Here is a 16600-nt window from a genome sequence, read left to right on the forward strand (position 1 = left end):
AATCTGACCGATATGCCCTTACCGATCAACTTCAAACGCGACGAGTGCATCTTGGAGGACCCGAGGGAGTCATGTGCCAAGTGGCAAGTCGGTCGGATCAGTGGATCTCACAACGATTCATGATAAAACCGCAAATGCCTATATATGGAGTACCCTGATGTCATCAATTTGTCATCAAGATTCTGTTTAAAAGAGACTTGTTCAGCGGAAAGTCATTCATAGTTTGTGGTTGGTTTGCAATAATATCTTTATATAAAAGCAACATATACGCTCAAAGCATTATTGCCAAAATGGCAACACCTATGGATGTTGATATGCCAAGTGGCACGAACAGCAGAGTCAGCAAGAAACCTTTTGAAGTGAAGAAGTGGAATTCTGTGGCATTGTGGTCCTGGGACATTGTAGTAGACAACTGTGCTATCTGCCGCAATCACATCATGGATCTTTGTATTGAGTGCCAGGCCAACCAAGGCTCCAACACAAATGAGGAGTGCAAAGTTGCCTGGGGTGTTTGCAATCACGCTTTCCACTTCCACTGTATTTCTCGCTGGTTGAAGACCAGACAGGTGTGCCCTCTAGACAACAGGGAATGGGAGTTTCAGAAGTATGGAAACTAAGAAGGTCTTTGAAGATCTAAAGAACATGACTCAGATCCTGACGCAACATCTAGACGAAGCGAACAACCAAATCGAAGTTCTAACACGACTCAGGATTCAAGTTAATCAGGACTGCAGAATAAGGTTATGAAAACCGTCTGAAAGAATTCAAGAAGATCAGCATCCCTTGAGTGTACTCGGTGTCCACAGAGCTGGTTCGAGCATGCATCTCGTTTCAGCATCTTCCAGGCTTCAATGAATTGTGGGAGAGTGCCAGGAGGGAATGCCTGGATATATGGGGGGCTGTTTTTCTTTTCCTCCTGCTCTTACTCTACCTCTATTCTCTCTCTTCTCACCAAAACTACAACATGATGGAGCGTGCATGAAATTTTTAATTTCACCCACCTTACACCTGTAAACCAGTGATGTGACAAAAAAAAAGTTGATTCTGATTCTCACTTGCTGTTGTGAATGAGGAACTGAAGACGAAGTGGGAAGAAAAGATGAAGGAAGACAACTTTATATGGCCAACTGATCATAACCTGCGCTGCACCCCAATCGAACATGATGTTACTGGCTCCCAAAGGAACCCAAAAACAAAACCCCAAATGAGACGAATTCGATTCCGGACAAACTGTGTCAAACTGTGCAAGGAACCTGATAAGAAAAATCCTACCGGCAATCAGCTGCAGGGCTTGATGACATTTCCTGTTTTTTTTTTAAGGACACCTTCACAAATGTCTCCTTAGTATTGCCAGAGTTTCCAATCAAAAAAAGCCACATCTCTGCAAAGTTGCCTCAAGGGTCTGCAATCAGGCTTTCCACTTCCACTTGTCTCGCCGGGTGAAGACCACATAAGTGACAGGTGACCAATTCTGAACCTCTTCAATTTCAAGGACCCCCAATTTGATATGCATTAGGTCATAGACATTTAATATGCTTTTTTGTATTATCTCTGGGAGCACCCTAATCTGCATGCACTATAAGATTTAACTCTGAGAGTGTAGAAATGGATCTATAAGGGTCCAATTGGTTCCATTTGCCGGACTCCACGTTGAGAAACGCTCTTGTCTAGACAATAGAGAATGGGAGTTTCAAAAGTATGGAAACTAACACTGTGGACCACTTGACCTTCTCAGTGTCTTGACCCCTATTGCTTTCCCCTCTGTGTTATTTCATACCCTACATTTGGTGATGATTGTTTTAGGTTAGCTTGAAAACACTTTTTTTTAAAGATAAGTTTGCAATCTCTTTGCGATGGATGAAGCTATCAAGGTAGTTGAAGATCTAAAGAATAACTCAGGTTCTGACTCACAGTATGAAAGAGAGGACTCAACATTTGGATGTTCCTTGCTGGTCTCTGCAAGGAATTTCTTGTGCGAAACACTTGTGATTTCTTTTTTTTCTTTAAGGAAAAGTGATGTGTTCTCTGGCTCCTTTATACTTAGTATTGACTTGGCTAGTCTTTAACTCATGGTGTCTCCTTTTTGTTCTTAACGCTTAACTCTACTGTCTTAACTCTGCCTCCAGTTGCACAGGCTTTTTCCACACTTCCAAAGTGAACACACAACCACTTAGTTGTCAACTTGAGTTCAGCACCTTAATGACCCCGCATTCAGTGTCTTGGAATCAATACAGTTCCTTTATCTTTGCCTTAGCCACACCAAACCTATTCCAACATTAATGCTTAAATAAATAAATAAATCTCATCCCCAACGCCATGTATAGTGGTAGTACACCGCTATCTGGTGTCCAAAATGATTCACTACAACTATTGTAACATTACAGAGATCAGTGTTACTGTACATGTTGATGTTAGTTAAAAGCTTTATTTGCTGTTCTTCAAGTCACCTAATGATAATGAAAGTGTTTTCTTGAAAAAACGAAATTTGTTGTTAGGCGACCTTATGAGTAGATCATATCTATGTTTTTGCATATCCTAAATAACGTTCTTCCACTAGACAGAAATCGTCAGTTTTGACACTTGTTTTGCACTGCAAAGTTTGAACTGACAAGGAGTACTAAAGACAACTAGCTATGGTATATTCCATCACTAAGGGGACACTAAATGTTACTGCTGCAAGGGCACCCTGGTACAACTCTCACTGAAAATACAAAGTACATCCATGGTCTCAATATTAATTAGCTTCATAAGGTGACATTTTAAGTTAGTGTTTGTAAAAGTTCACACCGTCAGACTGACAAACTCACTTGGTTAAGGAAAGCAAGGTTCAGTCATATCAGTGATCTGGTTTGGGGGAAAAAATAGCAACACTTGTCGACCCAAAATAATTGTCACTGATAAATAAATAAACTCTTTAATAACCTTGGTAAGTTTGCTACATAATGTATGTGATTACAAAATGCAGACTGCAGGACATGGAATATTTGGCCATGTTGTTCTGCAAACTGCTTCAATCTCCACTGGGACTGTAGACTTGCATCTGTCTACCGTCTTTCTTTCCCTCCCTCTCAGGCAATTTGCTAAATTTGTAGGTATGTGTTTAGGCGCTAAATGTGTCAAATATACTGTACTGTGAACCAAAATGAAATAATAAAAAAACACCTGACCTGCCATTAGAAGTTTTACATTATTCTGTGAAACGAGGACGGTGAACTTATCAACGAAATGAGAATTAAACAATTTGTCACCCCCAACACAGGTAGATTAAATGGTTTTATAAAAATTAAAGACACAACTTAAATCAATTATATACAGGGTACATTTATTTACACAATTACCCATCCAACTGATATAATATATATAAACTGAATAATAATTTAAGTTTCATTGATTTACAAAAAGGTCTATTTCTAAATATTTACAATTATGTACAAATGTGCAGTTCTTTTGCTATGTACAGTATGTTCAGAGTGTCTTTGTCATTTAATGACAGCAGGTAGGCACAGACTTCCGGGGTGGGGATCCTCTTTTGCTGGAGGGATTCTCTGCTGTTGTGTCTTCCCAGAGAGCCATATCCCTCATCAGACTCATCCTTAAAGAGCTGGTCAAGGTAGTTTGTGTGGGGGGTTGAGGACTTCACCTGGTCAAGGTCGTCTGTGTGGGGGGTGTAGGACGTTGCCTGGATATCGACCTGGAAATTAAACAGAATATTGTTATTATTTAAACATTTATCTCAGATTAACTTAAGACCATATTAATTATACTATTAATATAGTGTGTAGAGCAGGTGGTTAAAAAGACGGTGGTTACAAAAATATATGTGAATTCATATTTACTGATTATACTATGTGATACTGTACATACTGTTGCACTTATTATGTCACTCTTAATAACAATCTAATTAACTAATTTACATCAGCCTAATGTCCAAATGCAGAGTTTCGTAATGTTACATATTGTCAGAATCCACTTTGCATGTATTTGTGGTCTAAAAGAGTGACTATGAGACATGTTTCACCATGCAATATTTTGAATTATGATGTTTTAATCAACAACTACAGCAACTACTGAAGATGTCATCAGTATTTGGAGTTACACAATCATACACAAACCTTTACCAAAGTGTCATTTTGCTTTAACATGCCAATGAACATGTCCATGTAACGTTATAGACTATAACGTTATATAATATTGGCATTCAAATGTACTTAAAGTACCAAAAGTAGAAAGTACTCATTATGCAGAATGTCCCATTTCACAAGTTTTCAAATGTATACAAATCTTTTGAAAATAGCAGATCCACAAGCTCTCACAATGCATCGCTATGCTACGCAATACGCATCGTGAGCTTGTAGATCGGTTATTTTCAAATGGCCAAAATGTATATAGGGTTGAAGTGGTCAATGTATGTTTTGTAATAATAATCCAAATCTACAAATTAACTAGTAACTAAAGTTTTCAAATAATTGTAGTGGAGTAAAAGTACAATATTTGCCTCTGAGATGTAATGAAGTAGAAGTAAAAGTACTGAAAACTGGAAATACTCCAGTAAAGTAAATATACCTCAAAATTGTACTTAAAGGAGGAGTTCATCCAAAAAATGACTTATTTTATATCAATTGCACGCCCCATGAAGCCTTGAATTCATGGATTTATTTTAGTTTTTGTCGCATTCATAAGCCAACAATTTGATGACGTGTGTATTTCCGGTAGGAGACACAAAGAATCTACTTTGTGTCTCCTACCGGATACATTAGTCGGTAGGAGACGGGAATCAAATTATCAGCTTAGGAATGCAACTAAAACTAAAACAAATCCATGAATTCAAGGCTTCATGGGGTGTGCAATTGATAGAAAATAAGTCATTTTTTGGGTGAACTACTCCTTTAAGTACAGTACTTGAGTAAATGTACTTAGTTACTTAACACCACTGGTTATAGTGAATACAACACAATGCATTCATGGTAATGTCTTTGTAAAACTAAATAGGTCAACATCACTTACCTCTACAGAAGGCACTGAGCAGACTCGCTTAAAGGTACCCCAGGTCCTAGTGGTCTCCACTGAAGAACCACTGGCCATTGCATGCCACTGTGGGTTCTGCTGGGCTGGAGGTACAACATTGTCCCAGCGGAAATCAAGCTGGAAAATAAACAGAATATTATTACATATTAATTTCAGATTAACCTGATTTAAGACCAAATTTCCTTTTGGAATAGGTAGTTAAAAAGATATGGTTACAAAGGAATACACATAAATACATACTTACTGAATACTGATTAATATAATGTGATACTGAACTTTTTCATATTTACTTGAAACTATAATTGAGTTGAATGATGTGCTTTAATAAAATAAAATAAATCTTGTATGATGTACCAAATTGCTCATGTTAAGTGGCAACATCATAATCTTATTTGAATAATGTCTGCAAATTATTTTCATTTCAAATTTGAATTGAGGTATCTGTTATGACAGCAAGCTAGCATGATGATGTAGATTTAAACTCAGTCTCATCTGAAAAAACTGAGGTGCATATTCCAGCATCTGCATGGTGATAAGAGTGATTTCAAGGCCTACTTTCACTGTGCATTGGTATTGCATTGTAAATATTCTCACCTTTGGGGAGAATATTTAGATTTGAATCATGCTTTTAACAGTTTACAGAGCAACCATTGGAGATAAATCAATGTTTTGGAGTTAGTTACATCATCATGACATGTAACTACACCCACATCTTCTAACGTACTGGTTCTCAACGTCATGTCCAGGGACCACCAGGAGGTCCACAAGGACCCTTACGGCGTCTGTAACTGTACCGATGGAACCAAATGGACCCGTAACGGTCCATTTGGTTCCATTGGTACACTCTCATAGTTAAATAAACACTGAGGGTAGATTGGGATCCCAAAGATGAAAAAAAAAAAAGGTTGCTCTCTGAGTTACAGAGCCGCGAGGCCCATTCGACCCCTTGGGTTGGTGGGCCCTGGACCAGACGTTGAGAAACAGCGTTCTAACGGACGTTATATCAACATTTTGAGTTAAACGTGCCAAATGCATGTCCATTTGAAAAGTAGGCCTACGTTAATATTTGGAGTCAAGTGCTAATGTGAACATGTAACTTACGTTATGGTAAATGGTGCATTTATATATTATGTATCTCCTCAATATGTTGGAGTTACGTCGTGACAAGAGCTCAACTGACAACCCACACCGCTACCAAAACGTAATAATGCATCTTTAACATGCCAATGTAAACCATACGTGAACGTTATAGTGAATATCGTCTCTGTCGGTGGAAACAGATCATGCCCAAATAACAAAACTGTTACTTTTCAGGATTCAAATTGAAAAACAGCAAAAGTAAAACTGTTAAAATGTGGAGATAAGGTTTCTGCCCGAAAGCAACGATATACAACAACACAATGCATTTCAATTCATGTCAATTTTACTTGTTAAAAAAGCTAAAGGTCGACGCTTACCTGCACAAATGGTACCAACGGTGGTGTTACTGTGGTCCTGTGACTGCCAGGAGCCAGACGAGGCTTGCTGGAACGGTGACCCATGATAGCTAGCTCAAAGTTTCTGGAACTCTTAATATAATAACCGATTCCGAACTGAAACAATGGCGGTTAGCAAGGCTGGATCAACAAGGTAAGACAGAATGCGGTAGTTGTGCGGCAGTTGGTAGCTGAAGCTTCGAATTCGATGAAGAAGAGCGAGTCAACAGTACCGCTACAGTCGAGTATTGCAAGAACACTGAAGGTTCAAAAACCGCGCGCTCCTACCTATAATCAGACAGCGGCACAAGGCTCGGCCAATCCGCGAGGCCGACAGGTTGGCTTGGGGGGGGGGACTTGTTACGGTTACGGTTAACTTCAAGGCGACTTTTTAAAAAGAGAATACGTACGGTAACGGGAACAGAGGGCACCTGGTATTTCTGGGCAACTTTAAATGTTTTGATAATTTATATATCATCTATATTACGGTAACGGTCAGTTGGTAATGCAAATCCAGATGGTGCCACAAGGGGTGCTGGTGTGTTTTTGTTTTTGTTCGGACGTAACGTCTCATCTACCGTACTCTCAGTAACATCGGCGCAGTGTGAAGCATCTGCTCCCTACACAAACTAAAAAATAACCTAAAAGAATCGCAGAACACCTTTGAACACCTTTGAACACATGGCTACTACCAGCCATAGTAGTAGCATATCTACTGAAGGCTAATCATGTCCTGGCATTTGGTCTATGACAGTGGTGTAAAGTAACTACATTTGCTCAAGTATTGTACTTAAGTACAATTTTGAGGTATTTCTATTTTTACTTTACTGGAGTAAAATTTTCAATACTTCTACTCCACTACATCTCAGAGGCAAATATTATACTTTTACTCCACTACAATTATTTGAAAACTTGAGTTAGTTACTTTGTTGATTTTTATTATTAATAACGTATTAACCACTTCAGCCCTTTAGGTTACAGAAGCTGTCACTTTGATCATCAACTTCATGTTCAAATGTGTTTACCTGTAGTCTACAGGTAAACACATGATCTACAGGCTGTAGATCATATGTCACACTAAACACAAATGGTGCTAAATAGTGCTAAAAGTGGTTATTTGAATGTTTTACTAGACTCAGGTTCTGGCAAGGTTGCTGGACAATATATAGAGGATGAAATGCATAATTTATTAAATAATATAAAGGTAATATCAAATACATTGTAAAAAATTAGAGACATGATGACGCTTTATTAGCAAGACAGTCTTGTCTTGCTAATACATTTTATACATTTGAAAACTTGTGAAACGGGACATTCTGCATAATGAGTACTTTCTACTTTTGGTACTTTAAGTACATTTTGATACCAATACTTTTTTGGGACTTTTACTCAAGTACATTTTTAATTCCGAAAAAAAATGAGTACTTTTTCCACCACTGATCATGTGTTGGATGTTACAAATTATGCTGGGACTGCCTCTGGTGCTCGGCGGGGCAAGAAGACTCACCCTTTTTAAAAAAAATTTTTTTACATATACATTTCCTCCGCGGTTGAAAAGCCTGGTGACGCGAGGTTACATTGAAAGGAGTCTCAACGAGGACAAATCATTTAAATTACTAACCACACGAGGGCGATCGTACATTTTCTGTGATGGGATACATACAGGATAGGTGGGCACTAGGGACATATCTGGGCACCTCGATGTAAAATTGGCTATTTTTTCCAAAAAGTAAAAAAAAAAAAAAACGTTAGAAAAATTGTCTCAGGTAATGTAAAGTATGCACAATGTGAACATGCACGGTACATCATTTAAATATCCTTCAACTTGTTTATGCCCAAAATGACTGGATAATATACAGGTTTTGTAGCAAGCAATTATAGAAATATTATACCTTAATTGTCGAATGTTTAAGCATGTTCTAATCATGTATACTTAAAAATGTCCAAACATATATATATATATTTAACATTTTGGAAAAAATAGTTAATTTAACACTGAGGTTCCCACTCTTCCTTGGTGCCCTGCCCAGTCTGCCCACCTATCCTGTTACTTTTACGGATGTACCCCTCCCTCCCCCTCCCCATAAACGAGCCCAGTTCTTCTCACAGGTGCCCAGTTCTCTAGTCACCTAACAACCAACTAGCCAATCACAACGTGACTGTGCCTCCGCGCTATGGGATCTACACTCTACGTGCCCAGCCACCCACCAGTGTTGCCACGGCCGCTTATTATAAGCGGCTGGGCTTGTTTTTCTGTTAAGTTGCTTATAAATATATAATATTATTATATAATATTTATATATTATAAATATTAGTAGTTGCCGGTTGCGTTTTTTTGGGATGTTTCTAAAGTGTGCTTATTTGGGCTTGTTTCCTAATGTTGCTTAAACCAGTGGCTCTAAACATTTTCATGTCAAGGACCCCCTAAATTAATATGTATTTGTCCAGGCACCGACCCCCCCATCTAAAAATATCATGTGCCAGGGACCCCCCATACAAGATTTGCGTTGTTAAAATGTTCCTCTTTCCCCCCCCAAGATTTTATTTGTAAATAGCAGATCTACAAGCTTGAGCTTGTAAATCTGCTATTTTCAAATCATTAAGGGCTCATGTCGCTTCTTTTGAGGCTTGTTTTCCTAGACCTGGTTGCTTGTTTCTCTCACAGAATCTGGCAACACTGCCACCCACTGTCACAGACAGAGTTCTGCTTCAGCTGTTAGATAGATACTACTAGCTAGCACAAGCCCAGCAGCAGCCGTAGCAGCATCAGGTTGACCAACACGCCAGACCGACAAGGTTGTTGAAAGCAACCCACCGACACCGGCCAGGAAGACACTAAACAACCGGTTGGATTCATTTCCAGCGAGACGAATAAGCAGCGGCTAATGTCCATTTAATGTCTTTAAACCGAGAAGAGCACACTTCATACAACAGCCAGTAGCGTAGCTAGGATTGTTTGCTAACTTGTTGTTAGCTCTTGTCTGGCTGTGGGCTAACAGCTCGGACAACTAACTTTTAGCCTGCTGGAGGAATCGCTTTGAGTTTCTTTCTTCTTTTTTTTTACTGCTTGATTGCTAGGTTTATAATTTATTAGTAGTATTTCGCCATGGGTTCACGGGCGTCCACATTACTCAGAGAGGAGGAAATTGAAGAAATCAAGAAGGAAACGGGCTGTAAGTTGAGCTCAGACTAATTGCTGGGTTGGTTGGGAGACACAAACACGCCTAAACGTTCTGTCTGCCTGGTTAAACGTTTCGTGCCATTTCATCTCTGGGCTCAATGAACGTTATCTAATCTAATGTATAACGGGACACATTTAAATTTAGAGACCAACATCACATTATGTCGTTTGGTATCATAGCATCAATAGTCTGTTAATACCTATTAGTAGTACAACAATTTGGGTGAAAGTCTGTCATACACAGTAACAACTTGTCAGATTAAGTGATGCCGTCTTTGTGGTTCTCTGCGTCCCCTTGCAGTTTCTCACAGTCAGATCACTCGCCTGTATAGTCGCTTCACCAGCCTTGATAAAGGTGAAAATGGAACCCTCAGGTAATATACGTGTATTTACAATACCTGTATGTATTTGTATGTACAGTTATTATTGGCTAATGGAACATTTTGTTAAGATGTTATTTTTTTCTCATGTTGGGCTTTATGCCAGTTGTGTCTGAGGTCTTGGCATATGAGTGTTCAACTGAAACTGAAGTTCTTGATTAACAACCAACCAACTGCATGCATAATGTATCTGCATGCATAATATATACAGAACAAGCAATAGGTGAAGAAATAGGTAATCATTGAATGTTGTTGAATTCCAAAGGGTATGAAAAAAGGTAGGATATGCACATCCACACAGTTCTTTGAACAAGCTGCTGGACCCAAAACATAATCAAGGGAAGAAGAGGGGAATGTCAGCTTCTTGTCTTTTTTTATTTAACCAACAATAATCAGAACAATGTTGCACCCGAACCGTTGTTCTGAATTCTGATTATTGTTGGTTTAATAAAAACGAGACGAGGGAGCAGTATATCATGTGTGGAGATGTTATAGCGTTGTTACATAGCGCCCAGTTGTCTCAGATTGTATGTTTACACATAATAAACCACAGGATCCCTGTGTCCTTGCACTGAAGCTTTTACTTGGGGTTGTGTTGTGCAGTCAGAAACCACCTGGCTTTGGATCCAAGGTGACTTGCTGTAATCATCAGTTGACACAACATTCACGTCCTAATATCTCACCCGCCTGATAGACTGTTGTATTGAAGCACTATTATCATACAGAAACAGGTTCCAGAAGAAAACTCTTTCATTATGCAATATGCATGTTTTGTGCAGCTTTCCTCTAATGTTGAGTTTGATGTCTGGTTTCTGTGTCGAAACCAGACACAGTTTGGTTGTATCCTTGCAGCACTTTTTCCCTGTTCCTTGTATTTAATCATAATATTGGCAAGTCACTGTGAGTTAACAGAGATATTCCACCCTTTTTTCTAATTCATTATATATTTATCAATAAACCTATTTTTATGAGCTGTGGTTATTTGCAGTGAGGGTTGGGTCACACTCCTTGTATTTCTTAAAATAAATAGTCAGCTCACTACCTCCATTCCTGATTCCTACAGTCGAGAAGATTTCCAAAGGATCCCGGAGTTGGCTATCAACCCTCTTGGCGACAGAATAATCAACGCTTTCTTCCCTGAGGGGTGAGTGTTCACTGTTGTTGGTCTGCTCTCAGCTGTATTCTTGTTTTTCCCTCAAGAGTACACATTATAGCCCTGAGTCACAATCACCACAAGATTGAGTTACAAAACAGCAGTGTGTGTACATCAAACAACAGTAGATGTGACAAGTAACACATTTACTAATTAACAACATTCATAGTATAAAACAAAAAAAGAGCTATCTGGTAAAAAGCAACAGTCCCAACTCAGGATTTGAAGTGTATTCTTTGGTTCAGTGCTTGTTTCGATGACCTTAAAGCTCACATAGAGTCCCCACTTGTTATAGACCAGATCTTTCTTCCACATGTTGTTATGATCCCAAAAATTCCAATGTGTAGGCGTCCTTGATTTTTAACTGTGGGTTTTAATGGTTACAGATGTTTTTTTTTGCCTTGGGCTCGGTTTGGGTTTGTATGGTTAGACGCCGCTTGATCCCACAGCAGAAGGGTCGGCACACTAAGCCCTCATTGAGGGCAACTGCACACAGAATCTCAGTGGTGTTGCATTACAGCCTATTTGTGTTTTTCATTGTATATCCAGAGATGTAGTGCATGCTCCAATGTAGATACCCACCCACCCCTTGTTTTTGCACATAAGAAAAGAGTGCTGAATGGTACAATTTGATGGTAGGATCCTTTGAAACATTAACCCATTAAAACCGTGAAAGCATCCGTGTCATTTTCGATTTTTGCGTTGGCCATTCAATAGCAGATGTACAAGCTCACAGCACGTCACTTCGTGCAGCGCTGAAAGCTTTACATCTGCTTTTTTTTATATATATTTTTTAAAGATATTTTTCGGGGCTTTTCCTGCCTTTATTTGAGAGGAAAGTAGGCTCACAGGAAAAATGGGGAGGGGGGGTGACACACAGCAAAGGCCGCCGGGATCGGGAATCGAACCCGCGTCACGCTGTAAAACTGGATTACCAGCCTATGTGGTATGCGCCTGGACTTCAAAAAATGTGCTATTTCTGAACATTTTTGAAAATTCTATTGGAATCTTCACTCTGTAATATGTCCTCACTTCTGTTTTGGTGATGCTACTTTGGCTTTCAGGGAGGACCAGGTGAACTTCAGGGGCTTCATGCGAACCCTGGCTCACTTCAGACCAATTGAGGACAATGAGAAGCACAAAGACCCCACTGCCAGCGAGCCACTCAACAGCAGGACAAACAAGTTACTCTGTGAGTCAAACACTTTCAGTGTGAGTGGGTGGATTTGGCAGTTTGGGAAACTAACACCAGTTCCTGCCAAATGCTGCTACGTTTTGCCTGTACGGTTGTCTACTCTTAGCCACTTTGGCCAGTAACATGGTAATACTGAATTTTGAGTTGCACCCGCCAGTGTGGCCTGCAAACAATAAAACCTAGTCTAAAAATGTCTGTTCTCAGATATGTCTCAGACTGTGGCTGAAAAAACATTATTTTTGTTTTGTTGCCAGTTGCCTTCCGTCTGTACGACCTGGACAGGGATGACAAAATCTCTCGTGATGAGCTGTTACAGGTGAGAGTGGTTTCCTGAGAGCAAATGTTTGACATCACATGGGAATCGGTCTCATTCTGGATAACAGTATAGCCAAACACCATTATCCCCCCCCCCCTTTCATTAATTTAATGACAGAATGATCATTGTTGTCCCTGAACACACTTGCTGTTTACACCATGATGACTCGTAAGGGACCAAACGCTATTGTATAACATTCACTCCCTTCCAAAGTACTGTGTAGAGTCAAGTATTTCTCTGCTGTTAGAGAGAGGACTTTGACCCTTCTGATAATGTAATTTCTTAACCTTAACTACAGGTTGATTTGCCAGACAATCTAATATCCTGTATTTTAGCTTCCTCGCTGCTCTCCTCCCATGTTATTTTCTGTCCATCCATCAAGCCATGTTGGTTTCGGTGACATTGTGCGACCTGCAATTGCTGTAAGCCCAGGGTTAAATGACTCAGTAGACTTGATCTTGTGTTTTGCTCAAAACATTTCTGCCTTGAAAGCTTAATGCTATGCACTGGTCTGCATACAGCCCGAAGTTACTTGTTTTTGTTCTGTTACAGCCCAGTAAATATGTGTTCCATATTGTAATCATTTTAAGTCCTATAGTCTATTATAGCTAGTTTTTTTAACAACTACAAATTATGTTCAAATAAGCAGTATTTACATTGTTAAAAAAAAATCTTAACCTACCTCATGTATAAAAAGACATTATATAAAGTTTACCGAAGGTGTTTTAAATGTTTTATATTTTAAGGCAAAGGAACCTTTGGTCCATTTCTACAGGTCTTGCGTATGATGGTTGGTGTGAACATTTCAGACGAACAGCTAGGCAGCATTGCTGACAGGACCATCCAGGAAGCTGACCAGAACGGCGACAATTCAATTTCCTTTAACGAATTCATAAAGGTTTGTGTCATAGTTCTATAGAAATTCACAAAACTGGAAAGGGGTGCTCCACCAGGCTGGGTTGCCTAGCCAGAGCTGTGCAAGTTTGTAGCCACCAGGACCCGAGTAGGCTTTGGTCGGAGAAAAAGCAATTATATGACATATACAGTATGTTTCACCTTTCTCTTGCTATCACTCACTATATGAGGCAGCCTTGCTGTCACGCTCTCTCGCTCGCTATAAGAACTTGCTCACTCGACCGACTAAACAATTATGGTCTCTCTCTTGTGAAATCCTAAGGTCGCTTGACCATAGTAGTCTCTCATTCTCTCAGCATCATAATGCTTCCGGTATAATGTTCTGCGTTCGCACATAGGGGATATGTGGTGCCTCCTTATCAAAGCTGGGAAAAATACTATGAAATGACAGGAATAAAAGATTGGTGTTCACATGCAAAACATTTATTTACCAGTTTTCCCTGTTCTATAACAGGAATTAGGCATTTTCAGTAAGTGTGATCGGTGTTTAAGCGGCCTATGTGTAACAGGTTAATCAAAATATTCTGTTTTGAATCAGGCAAGCCCAGTAGTCACATTATTACAGTTCATGTAAACGTATTCAGTGTCATGCTCTACACAGAGCTGCCACCTAAAATCTCATGACTGTTATTGTTAGCTTGAATCGTGGCATTTTGATGCTTTTCTCAGGTATTGGAGAAGGTGGACGTGGAGCAGAAAATGAGCATCCGGTTCCTGCACTGAGGAATTGACCACTCTGAAAGGTGCTTTGCCATGCCAGTTGATATCAAGACCCAACCCTATTTCAACACTCAACGGGCCAGCTGCCATGGCCTGACCTACAGTACATGTTCTCTTGATCAAGCATTAGGTAGACGACGCCATACGTCTCATTTGAGTTTCTGCCTTTGCACTGCTCCATAAACAAAGGGAAAAAGTTGCGTGCCTTGGGTTGTTTTATTATGCTGTCACAATGTAATTTTTTTCCATCCTCCCAGAAGTGGAACATTATTTATTTGCAATCTTTCTTTCTTTCTTTTTGTCTGCCACAGTTAGTACCATCGCTCTTCTGCTATTCATGACATGAACAATGATTGATAGTATACCATGGTACGACCAGGCTTTTGCAATTGTAAATGGGTGAGCTGAGAAGGCATGGTCATGTCAATTTAAAGCTTACTCACACTATCCTCCTGGATATGGATATTTATCATGTGCTGCCTCATTGTCCCTGTATAAAATATGCAGATGTTGGAAGTAAAATTTTTAAGCTGTAAATTATCAACTGCAAAAAGCAATGTGTTTTAACGCAAGCAAGATCTTTAAGACTCCGCTCTGTGTTGTTGCAAACCAAGTCTCTGGCTTTTGAGTTTGTCCTCCTTTTCCCCTTAAGCATTCTCAAAGGACTGACTTCTGTTTTTTTATCCACTCAAGTGCCATGGGTTGTGGGTCTCCCCTCATAAATATCACAAAAGATACACAGGGAACCGATGATCTTGTTTGTATGCTTGATTTTTCATATGGTTTAACCCAGCTACTGCCAAAAGATTGTATTTTCCCTGTTTTGGAATACAACCAATCTGAGTTTGATTTCACCATCGCCCCAAAGGCCTCTTGCACTGCAATGCCAATGGGTGCATCATAAGCCCATCGCCCATTATGTTTAAATCTTGAATTAAATAGGACTATTCATCAAAATACTTTGCCAACTGATGAAACTCTGCTGACAATTAATCATGTGGTTTAAAAACATTTGGACAAATCTGACCAGAACCAGAGATTGTCACCACCCCTGAAGCATAATAGTAGGCCTACCAGTGCTACCTGCCATGTTGGTAAATAACCAACTGTCTGTAATCTGCAGGCCCTGATGTATCCCCCCTACACAAAAAAAATAGCTGGCTGATTGAAATTTGAGAATTGAACAGCCATATAAAAGCCTACAGACAAAAAAAGGTCCTTCCCCAAAAATGCTACCTAGTAATTAGGCACAGGGTGTCCCCGTTTAACCCTGTTGTAGAAACGAGGCTATGGAGTGCAGAGGCTCAACAGCTAGTTCAGGATGGCATACAGTGTCTATCACTAACTCATGAAACAATGTTTATATTGATTATATATGCACTGCTCAGTATTTTGTCATGCTTTTATTTTTTCATCAAGTAAGTCCCAGGTACTTGAGAGGATGTGATGCATTATAATCTATTTTCTGTATAGGCCAATGTATTTGACCAAAATGCAGACGTTTTGATTTTTTTTTCTAATTGAGTTTGTTTAAAATGATTTCCATGAATACCTTTCAGCAACTGAATAATGGAAATACATGCCTGTTTTTATTAATCAAGATGTGATCATCAATCAGATAATTAAAATGTTTTATCATGTGAAGTCTGGGAATTATCACAGGGATTTATTAATTTGATTTGAATAAATTATGTGCCATGCTATGTAAACTGTGTCTTTGATTGACAAATAGGAGACTGTGGGTTATATTAAAATTATCTGCTAATGGATTCCAGAAAGACAAAAGTTACCTTTTCACCAACTATTTTAGTATTAGGCTTCTCAAAAGAGTGGATCAGAGCTGTCTTGTTATACAGTCAATATCAGAGGTTTCACGTATTTCAAGAGCATGTGTCAATAATGGGTCTCTGTCTCTGGATTCCAGACAGTCCAGCACCTAAAACATGACATCCACTGATCCACTTGGTTGGTTTATAGTAGAAGGCCTATGCATGCGTTGTTTTAATAACTAGTGCAATGCACGGTCGGGAAACTTATAGATACAAGAACCACTTTACTGTTTTAGTTGTATGTGTGTATGTATTAGATTAGCACAATACTTAAAGGGAGTCTTAGTGTGAGAAATTACGCGTTATGGTCATTTTTAGCCTTGGATCACAAGACGGTCATCTGTCATGTCACATAATGACAGTCACGTATCAGGGCTAGGTCATTTGAAGTTGAAGAATCTGGCTCGCTTT

General features: G+C 39.3%; 2 protein-coding genes across 2 annotated transcripts; both read left to right on the plus strand.

Annotated features, from left to right (window-relative positions):
- Positions 1–290: 290 nt before the first annotated feature.
- Positions 291–617, plus strand: LOC308074768 (E3 ubiquitin-protein ligase RBX1-like; the record flags this gene model as incomplete). Its single annotated transcript, XM_080414277.1, has 1 exon — positions 291–617. The coding sequence occupies one exon, from the start codon at positions 291–293 to the stop codon at positions 615–617; it is 327 nt and encodes a 108-aa protein (XP_080270403.1).
- Positions 618–9221: 8604 nt separating this feature from the next.
- LOC308075085 (calcineurin B homologous protein 1) lies at positions 9222–16069 on the plus strand. The gene is made up of 7 exons (XM_080414703.1): positions 9222–9673; positions 9983–10055; positions 11125–11205; positions 12279–12406; positions 12664–12725; positions 13501–13623; positions 14310–16069. Exons 1-7 carry the CDS (start codon positions 9607–9609, stop codon positions 14361–14363), a joined length of 588 nt encoding a protein of 195 aa, XP_080270829.1. The 5' UTR covers positions 9222–9606; the 3' UTR covers positions 14364–16069.
- Positions 16070–16600: the final 531 nt, after the last annotated feature.

This window comes from Gymnoscopelus braueri, assembly GCF_963280865.1.
Source record: "Gymnoscopelus braueri genome assembly, chromosome: 19".
NCBI classification, from domain to species: domain Eukaryota; kingdom Metazoa; phylum Chordata; class Actinopteri; order Myctophiformes; family Myctophidae; genus Gymnoscopelus; species Gymnoscopelus braueri.

Excerpts from the sequence above, each read along its gene's own strand:
- LOC308075085 (XM_080414703.1), top strand. The coding sequence starts at position 9,607 with ATGGGTTCACGGGCGTCCACATTACTCAGAGAGGAGGAAATTGAAGAA. Across the intron at positions 10,056-11,124 it reads GGTGAAAATGGAACCCTCAG|TCGAGAAGATTTCCAAAGGA; the intron begins GTAATATACGTG and ends TGATTCCTACAG. Across the intron at positions 13,624-14,309 it reads CCTTTAACGAATTCATAAAG|GTATTGGAGAAGGTGGACGT; the intron begins GTTTGTGTCATA and ends TGCTTTTCTCAG.